General features: G+C 41.8%; 1 protein-coding gene across 1 annotated transcript in view; it reads left to right on the top strand.

The window, feature by feature from the left end:
- Positions 1–515: 515 nt before the first annotated feature.
- prex1 (phosphatidylinositol-3,4,5-trisphosphate-dependent Rac exchange factor 1) overlaps positions 516–14,040 on the top strand; it is an 87,971-nt gene continuing 74,446 nt past the window's right edge. Inside the window, exon 1 of the mRNA XM_046056066.1 lies at positions 516–925. Within this exon, the coding sequence (XP_045912022.1) occupies positions 782–925 (144 nt within the window). The 5' untranslated portion in view covers positions 516–781. The remainder of the gene's footprint in view (positions 926–14,040) is intronic.

Here is a 14,040-nt window from a genome sequence, read left to right on the forward strand (position 1 = left end):
ACAGAAGTGTTTTCGACTTTTATTTAGGCAACATTTTATATTGCTAGTATTTAAGAATGGTTGCTGTTTTAATAGATATTTAATAGCATTTTTTACACTCTTTGTATGTTTTGATTAAATCTATTACTTCAAATTCTTTATATTTAGCAAGCTGTGGCTTATGTATGCTATGCTATTTAAAAACTCTTAGAAATGTCTCCACATAGCCATGTGTCCATCTTATAAATTACATTTCATTGTGTTATTCAATTAGTATTTGTAATTTATGGGTTTAATCCATAGTAAGCAGGCTGAATAAACCCACTTTAACATTCCTAGGGTCAATATGACACCTTTAATTTATTTTTATTTCCACAAATATGAATTAGTCTACTACAGTAGAAATGTAAGCTACAGTGTTTGGCCATACCTTTGGTACAGATGTGTCTGTGTTTGCGTGCTCAGTGAGCTATGGCCCCTGTGTGTGTCTCCGGCACTGGGTCCCTCCTCCTCCTCCTCCTCCTCCTCTCTGTCGTCTCTCTTCTCTGAACTGATCTACAGTACTGTTGCCTTGCCCGTTCTCAGCTGGTGTTGCGACCACACAGCCGGAATCTCCGCTTGTCTTTTTGTGGTACTGTTGGTGAACTTTATTTCCAGTGTGTGGCGCGGCGCGCATCACTGCTCGTGAAGGAAAACTGCTGCTGCAAAATGGACTGAAGCAACAATTCAACAAAGTGTGGATACTAAGGAAAATATTAGTATTTCTGTAGAGAGCAACCTTTCTAAAGGTTGAATTACCATCATGGAAGAGGACGACGGGCATCTTGAGAACGGTATCCACGCCGCCAAGGACTCGGACCGACAGCAGCGGCTCAGGCTTTGTGTTTTAAATGAAATATTGAACACCGAGCGGGATTATGTTCGGACACTGCTTTTCCTTCAGTCGGTAAGTTTGATATTACCGTTTACTTTGCTTCATTATGTTCACGTTCCGCTCACCCCTACACGGGCAGAACATTACCCCAAAATCCATTCATAAATCTTTCAATTCAGTGTTGTATTTCCTTTTGGTCAACGCACATGTCTTGTGCGTTTATTAGACAACTGGCGATATTTTATTAAATGACAGGCTACACTTTTCAATTCGGCATAGATACCGTACACTGAGTGGCACACATTGCAAGAAAAAAAAAACTTTAATATGTTCCCCTGCTGTATCCTACGGACACGGTATGAAGATAAACCAGCAGCAGCATGTATTGGGCTTGGCGTGACTTTATGTAGGGGAGTTTCTCTGTCAGTAGTTTTAACTTTTTGTCTCTGTTTTTATATACAAACCGGCTGCAGACAGTGGACACGCTTCGCAGCTCTAGTTTACAGCTTGTTTTTGTTGCACACCGTGGCTTTCTTCACAACGGCGTGTACTGACAGCTTTCTTCTGAGAGGACAGCCTGCTGGAAATGAAAAGGAGCGGATTGTCTAACTTCCTACATCTTAGCTTAGTGTTGTCAAAGACAGCATTCAGGTGATGTGACAAACGTGGCCTGTTCCTCGGTAGATTTGTTACGATTTAGACCTGAGGGTTTCCGCATGGCCATGAATGCTCGGGGCATCGTTCACACCTCCCCATTGTGTGTTAAAGCCCAGGTTGACAACAATCAAAAGAGCGCAATTCACACTGGCATTCCAAATAAATAGATATTCATGAGCATTCAACACCACCACGCCTACTTTTTTTTCAGCACAGCTTATTTACACATTGTACATAAGCTGCCTTTGATGAATGAACGTCTTGGTAATTTAACATGCTTCCTTTCAGCCACCACTATACTGCCGGTATATGGCTCCCACCTACCGGATACTACTTCACTTCCCCTTTTCATTTTTCATCCTCCTTCTCCTCCACTCATCCTTGCTTTGTCACATGTGTGTCACAGTGCAGGTGGTTTCTGCTTCCAGCTGAGGCACCATCATTGAGTGGTTAACTCAGCCTTGGCTGCATTTTATGTGACAGCAGCAATGTGACTTTATGATTATGCTTTATTGCTGAAGTGAAATCCCCTCTTCTGTCGCCCCTCCACAACAATGTCAAAGGTCAGGGTCAGCTACAAAACATCACCCATGAGCTTGTAGGGGTTCATCTTCTAACTCGCCTTGCCGCCCTGCTGACTCGAAGGTTGAAAAGGCAGGCGCTGATTGTTATCATTTTTACTCACTGATCAAAGGCAGTTTCTTAGGTGCATGCTAATCCTTCTGTACATTTTCCAATTTCAACATCTGACAAGCATTTGTCAGACATGGTCATAGTTTCCTCTTTCTCTTGTGCTGTCACCCGTTAAGGGACTTCCTCAATATTCTTGAAATAATTCTGTTCATCTGTACAAACAGTTCACAGTCTAGTGTCACAACATTATTAAATGATCTTAAGGCTTCAAGTCAGTGATTTATGACTTTCTCAAAATTATACCCACATAATGTAGCTTGAAGATGATGTATATGTAGCTAAACCCTGAACACTTTACTAAATGACTGAAACTGAATTCTAAACAAAAATCTTGTACTGTTTCCTTTGTCAGTCACACATGAGGCGGCAAAGGCTTATCTTCTGTTACAAGACAGACCAGGCAGCAGAGGGGCATTCTCCCCCCCGACCTCCCAAACCCAGTTCCAGCATAATTATAAAGACAAGGCCCCAATGATTTATCAGAGAAGTCTGGGAGCTTTTGCCTGTGAACATCTGAAAGCTGTCAGTGCCCTCACCATGCTCCTCCATGTCATCACATTAACTGGCATGTCTTGATTTAAGCCGTACGTGTATGGCCAGAGGTAGAGTCATGCGGGCAAGCTTGAGGTTCTGTTCTCACCTGTGGCTTTTCATAGACTCCCCCCAGCCACGGCGGAAATGCAGTCAAATGGAGTGTCAGGATATTGTCATAGTGCCTGGGTACATAGTACGTAGGGCTGCAACTAACAATTATTTTCATTATCGGTTAATCTGCGGATGATTTTCACGATTAAATTTCTTTTTTTTGTCCAACCAACAGTCCAAAACCCTGAGACTCTTCATTTACTACCATAAATGACAAAGAAAAGCAGCAAATTCTCACATTTATGCTTAAAAAATGGCCGAAACGATTAATCACTTATCAAAATAGTTGAGAATTTATTTTTTTGTTATTGACTAATTGTTGCAGCTCTATTGCTATGTACTGTATAACTGACAGACTGATTTTTTTGTGTCATCAAGTGTTTCTGTAGGCTGAAATAGATGCATATGATTGCCCTCACTAGTCATCTTCACATATGGTTCACATACTGTGTAAAAAAGCCTTGCTTTTCTGTAGTAATGCATACTAATATACTCTTTGTTATTGTATATGTTGTGCACACACGTGAGACCATTCCAAAGTCTGTATGGATGACTTTGTGGCACTGGGGATCAGCAGCTTTGGTTGCTGAGGGAGTACATGGACATTCAAAACAAAAAGAGAAAAGAAACATCAGTCCCCACCATCATTGCCAATCCTCTGCAAATCCCTCCCATGCTCTCCGTCCAGGGTCTAGCCAAGCCTGCTCCCCTTCCCTCAGTGGGAGTCGAGGTTTTGTCACCATGCAGCTCACTTTGGCATTGATAAGGGAAGTCAGGGTGAGGGAGCTCAGAACATATGGTTTCAGTAAAGATATAGAGTGGTTCATGGTGGTGGCGGTGGGGTGTGTGTGAAGAGGCTAATTCAGTGATGGGAATGAAAAGTGAGGGAGTGGTTATTGAATAGAATCGGATCGGTCTCTAAGCTGTTATTTGTGTGCATTTCCTTTTTGAGGGTCTGCTTGTTCTCACCCTGCCTCAACTAGAAACCTCCAACTTATCCCAGAATGCCCATTGACATTTCACTGAGAACGTTTTGTACATTTACGCATCTTCTGTGAGTTATATGTGTACATGGAGATGGGAATAGGCATATAGGAGCTAGACAGTTTTCCCCAGTCAGGAAAAGCGGACTGGTTTGAGGTTGCAATGTTTTCTAGTCTCCTGATGTCACTGTCCTGTCTGTATGTTGAACAGTTGTGCAGACTATGGAGTTTTGATTCAGTGGGAACCACTCCACAACATGACATACTGTTAATGTTTAGATCACTGAAACATTTCCTGTTGTCAGACTCCATAGCCACACCTGAGATACCTGGACGTGATTTAAGTCCAAAATATATTTTGTTCTGTATATTGGTTTCTTAATGTAGACTCCCCCAGCTTCTTCCTGATGGTTTTCGTTTTCCCGCCATATTCATGGTAGAAACTGAACAGGAGCCTATTGAATGGCAGCTCGCCATTGACAGCCCACGACACTCTCCATTGTGTTGTCACTGATTTATTTTCCACCTTCGTTTGTTTTCTGCCACAACCTCCTGGATCTTTAGCTGCCATGCAGCACTGATCTTCTTGATCGCAATGATTGCAACGACACACTAAAGAGATGGTTATCTGGCTTTGGTTTCCCAGCCATTCTGCATGTCACTCATCCCCTGGCAGTTACCAGTGCCAAGGAGCTCATCCAATGTGCTGGAGGGAAGCATGTAGGGATGGTGGGAGGAGAAGGGGGTGAGAAGGGGGTTGGGGGTGTGAAAGGAGGGATTATAGGATTGATTTTGCTCAGTGTTACCATTGTGAATCTCTAAATCTGTTTCCTCTTCGAGGTAGAGTGCTGAATTCTTTTCAGTTCCAGGTTTATGGCGATAACTGCTCTCTTCAAGCTTTTGTTGCAACTCTTATTCGTGTCATACATTCATTGATACATTCTTAGTTCCGTAGATTAAAGGGGATTCTCTTCAGGGCAGCGCTGATTTGTGTGTTGATTTAATCCACACAACTGGATTTTCCCCACCAAAAATGTAGGCTGTTTATGACAGGAATGCGGTCAGTGGCATCATACCCAAAAATACGGAGCTTTGCCATTTTGAAAGCGGAGCACTTTGACCACACTGGCCCAGTGAGTCCTGTCCAGTAAAGACATTAGTGGAATCGTGTGGCCAAGAAGTTAGTCAGCTTTTGACCTTCTTTCTTGACTCTGAGAAGTGAGAGACAGAGAGTAGGGTGACCAGGAAGGTCTTGTTGGGGATAATGGGAAACATCTGGAAATCCTGACCTCTGTGACCCTTACTTTGGGCCACACACAAGTGAGATTACACATGTATACTGGTGTGTGACTGCACGTACACTATAAAGCTGCAGTTTCACACCTTCTCTTCTTTTGCTATTGTTGACTTTTCTATATGTCCACCTGTAGTTACTGTTGACCTGGCTTGCTAAGCAAACAGGATGACATGTGTACATGCATATAAACACATCATCCTACTGGTGCCCAGGAAGACACATGCCGGAAGCCAGCCTTGAGCTTCCTCTCCAAACTTGAGCCTGTGTCTTCCTCTTTCCTTTCTTTTTTACCCGCTCCATCTCTCTAGCCCTCCCCACTTGGTGGGAAAGACCAGCATGAAGTTTCTCTGGGCTAGAGGTGTATAAATAGCTTCAGATTCTCATACAATGCCAGTGGTTTCAGTTCACTGCAACCTCAGCCCTGCTGAAGTCATACAAAGGTATAGCAAGAGTGAAGGGGAAAACCTGTGGAGTCCCTACAGCAGGTAGAACAGTTACTATGGCAAACTGCTGGGGTTTTATGACGGTTTCATTATTACTGGGCTTTAAAATCTCTGCTGCTTCATAAGACTTGAGACAAACGTTAGAGTCTCAAGATGTAGCTATAAGATTAATTAACCCTCAAATGCTAAGGGTGGTATTGAATTGAGTTTGATATGCTGGTGTTCCAATGGAGCAAAAGAGAAAATGAACGAATCTGACTGACCAAGAACCTTAACACTACCTGAGATCAGTAAACCGCTGACCTGCCTTTGATATGATGTTACTGTTTTAACTAGCCACTGTGCATCCTTCCTTCTCGCTCTGCACTGTTGCAGCTTTTACTACGGCTACAGTGATAAAAGAACTTAACTTAATCTTAGTGCTTTTTTTTTTTTGTCATGTGGGTTGATAAGCCATTTTTTTTGAGGCGTAAGTCTGCGGCAGGAATTTTAAGAATTCAAGTTAACAAGTCTAAACCACTGTAACACCCAGAGGCATGATGTCAAAAAACCCTTCCCCTTCACAAGAGATGTTGATTCTTTCAGCTGCGTGTTAGCATAGGAGAAAAGTCATCTTACATGATCAGTATGAATGATGGCTTTTGTGAATGCTGACTTTTCCATCCTTTTGGTTACAGTGGATATTTAATGGCTTAAATGTTTCTCTTTGGGTAGTTCTCTGTTACTGGTTATGCAGTTAAAGAAGTTAATCTAGTGTGTGCTGTGGATTCTGAGGTGTGTGAAGGTAAGAAAGTCATGAACCAGAAGTAATTAGCATACTGATGTCACTGTGTCAGATATTAGATCATGCTCAGTCATAAAGGCAGACCAGATAGACTTTCACATGCACTGTTTGGTGACCTGGAGAAAACACCAAATAGGAGTCTCTACCTCTGTGTATGTGACAACCTCTGCGCGGGCTGAAATACGATACGGTGGTTGACCTGGCCTGAATTGTAAAAGCACTGCAACATGAGATGTCTCTTTGGTGATCATGATCTGGACAAAACTCAGACAAGTACATTCTCACGGTGGGTACTGGGTGCAGTAACTGTGCAGCATGTTTTTGAGAACACTCTTGAAGGGTGAATGAATAGGGTGGATGGATACCTGCAGAATGACTTGGCATGGACTCTCCCCTGGGAGCTTCCTATTTAGTTTACGAACTGTGGCAGCAGGCTTACAATGTTTGTTTGCTTTCTCAAATACAACCAGATGTCGGACTTCTTTCAGGGTCAGAGGTCATTTGCTTCATAGAAAAATGCGGAACAACCATAGAACAACTTGATACACAAAGCTTCTTAAATGTAGGGAATGTGGCAAAGATGTTGGATAAAGCCTGGGTTAACAAATGCCTGCCCTGTATGCTGTCCAGCCTGGAAGCTCTAGTTCTATTGTCTCTTGTTCCACGGTACAAAAGTAGTTTCACAAATGTAAAAAAAGAAAAGTTAATTAACACAGTACCTATGTGGAGTGATCCAAAATATGTCTGTTATCTGGAGTACTTTTCTTACACTGTAAGATTGCATGGATGGGAGACACCCCCATAAATTATGTTTCTTTTCCACATCATTACTTGTCATTACTGGTCTGCGGGCTCAGGTACTCTTATGTCAGCTCAGCGTTCCCACTTCCTCTGAAACTCCGGAGAGCATTTAGTGAAGACGGGCAAAACTGATTCTGATTCTGAGGACTTTAGAAACGACGACGCAGACGCTCGCATTTGGCTCTCTGATTGGGTCTCATAAGTCATGCAATGTAGAAACACGATGCTACTGACAGTTTTTGATTTGGTATTTTTATTAAAATATTTTGTACAGAGCAAATAACACTTCTAGCCTACACTTGTACTGTGTATGTCGCCGTAGTTACTTTGTGACGACTTGCACTCTGTTTTCCACTTCCAGTTGCCACTACACAGTCCCAGCTCATTATTGGTCCATGCAAAATAAAATCTGGTGTGGTTCTTTGTCTGTAGTACTTTATTCTTAAAGTACTTAAATCTTCTGTAACTACGGAATAGACCATCTGCTTCATGTTTACACCGGTACGCACATGCCCAGTGTACGTGAACGGCCACTAGATGTGCGTTTTCAGTCGTTTTAGCATAGACTGAGATCAACTCTGATCCGTAGCTAAAACGCTGCTGTGGACGGAGACTGTTAATTAATTTTAATTCTCCGTTTTGAAACTAAAACGGAGAAGTGTAGATGAGGCCTGAGAGAGTGTTTGGAAGATGCATGGAAGACAGAACAGTGCAGAACATTTACAGGGAAGGCTAATGCTGAAATGAACTGTTTGTCATTTTATTAAATATTATCTCCAAGATTAATAATTTAACTTTACCCATTAGTGGAGGTCTTTTGCCTATTGATGTTATTTAACCCCACAAGTTAAATAAGCTGCTGACTATGTTGTTCTAACTGTTCATGACAGCTGCTGACAAATGCTTGGGCCTGGTTGCCGAAAGGCTTTTATTTAGGAAATTGTTCAATGCGATGACATTTTTGCCAACTTACATGGCACGATTAAAGGCTTGAGTCATACATGCTTGTGCTGTTCTGTGCTGATTTTGTTCTTACATGCTGACAGGAAGACTTTTAGGAAATGGTATTACATTTTGACATGATGAATTACCTCAGGGCAGTTTTTGGGGTTGTTTGCCTCCAGCTGTGATTTACGTAACCTTTTATAGGATAGATGTATATCAGGAAAAAAAACTACTTGAGAGCGAATGGAGCCCTTGTTTTAATACGGCTTTTTACATGATTTTTCTTTTTATCATTTGATTACATGTGATTCAGTTTTGCAATTGAAGTTCCGCACCCTTTCAGAAGTGGAAACCAACACCAGTGTTAGTTGCATTAGTGGCTGCCAAAATGAGAAGTTGAGATAGAATGTAGGTCAGTTGCATCAGCATTTTTAGGGCTAGAATAACTTTTTTTTTTCAGACAGAAAGGACTTAAACTAGCTGCTGTCTGTCTTTCTATTAAATACTGTTATCTATCGGGTTGGTGAATACTATTTTAGTCAGAACCAGTGGGTGTTTTCTATGATCTTCCCCCCACTCTAATTTGCTCCTTTACAACCATTTTCTCTCCATCTGTGCCCATTACGCTGTCTATGTCTGTCCGGCTGAATGCCAGGTGTGGCATTCTTAGTTTGGGTTTGCTTGGTTATGTCCCGCACATGAAAACAAACATGTTTTTGTGAACAGATATTATGGAAAATGTAGGAAATCGCTAACTGAATGTAGCTTAATTGATCAGTTGTGCTACATCTTTTTCTGTAGCTGGTCTTTTGTCTGTCCAAAGCTTCACAGTCTCTGATGGCTCACTCAACACCATGCTCGCCACACTGATTCATTCTGTGATCCCTACGTCTGTCAACACCAAAAAACTCACGTCCAAATGTACAGATGGCCTCTGCAATCTGGTCCATGATGTTATCTCCTGATCACCACATCTCACCCTTTAACAGGAAAGCCACTTAAAAAAGGACTCCCAGACAAACCTGTGCTGAGTGTCAACACTGGTAGAGATTAAATTAGGTGATTATTTAGCCGAGATGAAAGCTGAATGTTCTTTGTGAAGAGAATATGTAATTTCAGCAGCATATACTTGCATATAAATAAAAACACATGTCAAATACAGACAAAGTTAGACCATTTTAACAGATCGAAGCAGATGTGCAGGTCTGAATTGCTGGCTGTTAAAATTCAGTGTACAAATGGGAAAACGAAAGACATGTCCTCCAGCACGCTAATGTACTATGTATCACGAGCTTTTTCCATTTCCATTATCACAGGGGGAGTAAGTGAAAATGAGTGTGTGCTTCTTGTCTTTTGTTCCTAATAGAAGTGTAATGAGTGACAGAAATGAGTCTGTAATTGTGTGACTGAAGCTGCCTACCAACTTGAAAAAGAGAAGATATAAAGGATATAGGATATTTATATCCTTGAATTGCACACATTAATTACATGCAGCCACGAAAGTGGGAGCATCTCGCTAAATGACATGGTGAAAATGTCCCTCCTCAGTTTTACACGCTCCAACCTGGCCAATAAAAACAAGGCATGCTCAGAGTTAGATTTAAATGTCTGCTAAGCCAGTTCCAGGCTGAGGGATATTTCACAGCAAGTGTTATTGAAAATTTGAAACAAACATTTTACATATCCATCATGTGCATAATGCATTCATTAATGCAACAGAGCGGATGGGGGCTTGGTCAGTAGGCAGTCTTAAGCAGGAATTCTATGGTCAAAAGCTGCCGGTCTGTCCTCTGTGGCCGAGACACCGTCTCATGCCCCTGTAGTGTTTAGTGTCCGCCCTACTCAAAGAGCCCTGACGTTTAAAGTCCTTCAAAGCGGAAGTGAGTGAAAGTGGGAGAAAAAAAAACTGGACAAGACTCAAAGAAGACTTTGTGTTTTGGTGATTGGCTCGGCCAAAAAGGGTTTCTCTTGGAAGACGTTGAGGGACTGGCTGGAAGGTGAAGGAGAGCTGAGGGAGTTTTTAGAGGGTTGGGGGGGGTGAATTACAGCTTCAGAGAGAAAGAAGTCTGCTAAGATTTGCTGGGGTCCCTCATTGTGGCAACGCCATGGGCCATTCTCTGGCTCTGCTGCACTCAGGCCACAAAAAGGGGATTTTTTTTTCATTTATTTATTCAATTTCATGCCATGTCGACCCCCAAATGGCCCCCATTCCCTCTCCAAAACTGCCCTGTCCCCATTTGTGGCTGGCTACCCCAATCCTTTCCCCAGAAAGAGGGACCCTTAATGGACACATTGTTTTTTGCTTGTTGTTGTTTTCCCTTGGATAAGGAGGGGTAGAGAGTTTGAGGCTGGTGACCTGAGAACTCTAATAGAAAAGTCCCAAATCTGTGGATCTGTGATTCTGTTTAAGGGTTGTTTAAGTAGGTGTGGGAACTGCAGCGAATTGAAAAGGGGCTCCCAGGGCCTGCTGGAAAAACCTTGACAAGTGTTAGAGCTTGTGCTTGATATACAGGGTCTCTTGTGAGATATCTGAACTGAGTGAGGTGGCCCAGCATTGTTACTGAATGGTGATGCAGCCATGGGCAAGAAAAATGGCCAAGTTTTGTCCACCATCTTTAGTCTCATTATGGAGAAGCTGCTGGAATGAGAGAAGTCTACTCCCAAAGACGATAATCAAGTGTGATATTTAAAAACTAAAGCAATGATGTGCCTTAGATGTTGCAGTCTTAGTGGGCCACTAATAAACCAAGACTAACAGTTATTAGGCTGCTCTATATAATGACTTGTTCCATCAAAGAAATGGTCAAAGAAATATTTGACGTGCGTACACCATCTTGCTATTGATTTCCAATATTTCATTTAAATTTGCACTTGCTCATATGACCAACAGAAAATACATAATCCATCAGGTCATTGTGACATCTCGGTAATTCTGTTTCTTTGAGTTACACAAGACTGTGTTTACCAAATGGAGGTTAATTGAACACGAGTGAACAGATGTAAAGTATTTCTTACGTTTTTCTTGAAATTCAGGAGACTGATACAACAACAGCTATTTATTTTTTTTTTTGTCACTTTCCTCCTTGCTTTTCTGTTCAAAATATTAAAAACACCTGACCTTTTAGTATAATGCAATCCAGCACACCACTACCAGCACGTGTGCCATGTGACCATGTTCTCACAGACATTCATCTTCCCATTAATCCCTGTTTAATATGAATAACCTTTGCTGAAGATAAACGTACAAATTAAAACAATCCTTCACACCTGACTCTTGAGTGACCCTTGAGGCAGCATCCTCTGCCAGCAGTGTGACAGCAGTTCCAACATCTTCAAACTAGAGTACGACCGATTATGGGATTTTTTTTTTTAGACCGATTTTGATATTTGGGAATTTAAAATAACGGCCGATATTCTCCCCCCCCCCCCCCCCCCCCCCAGCTTTTCAGAAACACACAACACAAAGAAAGTTTATCCCTAACATTTGTTATGTGTAGTTATGAGACCTGACCAAGATAACTGACATAATTCGTTTCTTTTGTAATTGTCATTTATCCCCTGTTATAAACACAGATACTGATTTATCAAAAAACAAACTACCGCATACTGGTCTGACTTTACTACCTTTATTGTGAGCAACGCTTTTCGCCCCTTGCTTCTTCAGGCTCACGTAGTGAAATTACAAAAACACTTACAGGTGTACTAAATAGACCCTGATACTGATGTATCTGCAATTAGCTAATATCAGCCGACAATATTGACACGCCAATTTATCAGTCTGGCTCCACTTCACACCTACGTATGTGCCTGAATTGACAATTTATGACATTTTGTTTTGTATCTAGTTATGTCCCTGCTGGCTTTTAACTAATAATTATTAAAACCACTACTTAAAAACACTACTTAATTATTAAGGTATTATGCCTGTGTAGTTTCTTGTGTGATAAAATAGTTTTTAATTGTTAAGATTTGACACTTGTTAAGAAAGTGTCGATGTACACTATGCTTGTTTCACAGTCAGTCTGATGAACTTTACATCGGTTGTTTTAACAAATACTGTTTGCATTTTTGTGAATTCTAGGCCAGCCGATTAAAAGGGTTCTAGACTGAAGTGAAGCTATTGTTGGGTCATGGTACATAGTTTGCTTAGCTGTAGGTAGAAAGCTCTGTTCAGAAGCAGACGAGGCAGACGTGAAGGCAGCAGGCCTCTCACTCACTGGCCAGTGGAGCGAACACTGAACCCACCACCATATGGTCCATCTGTATCTTCACACCTTACTGTCTGGCCCCTCTTCGCTCTGATAAACCTCAACATTTAGCAACCCCCCCCCCCCCCCCCCCCCCCCCCCCCCCCCCAAATCACATGTAACCCGTTGGCTGAGCTGAGATGGTGCCTGATGTCTCGTATGACACATGACCAGTTATTGGTGTTAAACAGTGATCACACTGTCTGGGGTGGCAGATGATGATGGATGTTGGGTTATACATGGCATGTTTTTTTCAGCCTGCCAAGTACTGTGATGATTGGCAATAATTATGAGGACCATTATGTGTAAGCAATGAAGACAGTGGCTTTGCATTTCTGCCCATTCCTTTCCAATCAATAGCAATAAATGGCACGATCTTCCACTAGTCATTTTGTAATCTTTAGTGCCTTAAAATATTGACAACACGGTCTCATTACAGCGCGGCTGCTGTGCCACAATTTAAATAATAATTTAAAGTGGATATAGCACAATGTGATTTATTTGTTTGTTACAGTTTGGTTGCAGGATAGCTCAAAACTGTCGGGCTTTATGTAGAACACAGTTGAGTTAGTGGGCAGTCAGACATGTCATATACTTCCTTTGCACAAAAGCTACACTTCCTGTCCAGAAACGACATCTGCTGCTTTTGTGTTGAGAGGCACTGCTTTATTCTGCAGACTGTTTATTTTCCTTCCCCGCTGAGTTGAACCATGTTTAGCCTATCTGCTTGAGAAGTAAAAAAAAAAACTGTGGTTGTCTAAAAAAGTGTTAGCTTTTGTTCAGTGTGATTGCTCTGTTTTCACTTCCTGTTTGCGTGTCACACAAACATACCAACAGAGGCATGCGTGCACACTTCTTCTGTTGCAGTTTGGGTTTTTTAAACTTGTCTTCACATTGTCTTGCACATAACTTTTTGCAATAAAATGGACAGTGACTCAGTTTAGTGGAGTCCCCCAACCTCACTTTAACCAGCCCACGTGCCCATTCCACAGCTTTTATGTAAACCTATGTAAGGACAGTTTCCTGCTAGGTCTACTTGAGCACGGACCCTGGCTAGTTTCTTCAGATATTTGGGAGGGAGAGTGACGGCTGAGTGAAAACTGTATATCATCTATGTCACATCTGCGTCTAATGTGTGTGTAATGTGTTTACACAAGTGTTTTGTCAACGTACAATTGGCTTTCATGTTTAATTTGGACTTGAGAGCGCTTTGCTCAACTACACCTGACATCGACAGGAGTTCTCACACTTAAACTCAACTCTTGAACAGCCCCGGGTTCTGAAAAACCTCTTGTTGGTTCAAATGTATAAACACCTTTTGTACAACAGCTTGTAAATGAGGGCAGAGGAAGGGGTGCGGGGGGTTTGTGAAAATGCTAACAAACAGCTAATATGCCATATAAAGCACAGGCTTGCTTCTGTGAACTTGGGGTCATGTAGGATTGCCCTTTATGATTTCTTTGGCTTGTGTAAACATTTGTAGCTTTAGTCAAGACCATTTATGCACACTCAACACATTTTTCACCAGCCTCTCACGCTTAACTACAGAGGATCTCTCAGGTCTCTGACATGAAGAGATCTCACCGATACATTTTTAAAAATGGGACATTTTGATAATACATGCTGATCACTGTCTGTCAGGATTTAAGACTGTGCTGCTGCAGGAACTTCTGTCATGAATGAATTTAAAGT

The sequence above is a fragment of the Micropterus dolomieu genome, linkage group LG08, assembly GCF_021292245.1.
Source record: "Micropterus dolomieu isolate WLL.071019.BEF.003 ecotype Adirondacks linkage group LG08, ASM2129224v1, whole genome shotgun sequence".
Lineage (NCBI taxonomy): Eukaryota > Metazoa > Chordata > Actinopteri > Centrarchiformes > Centrarchidae > Micropterus > Micropterus dolomieu.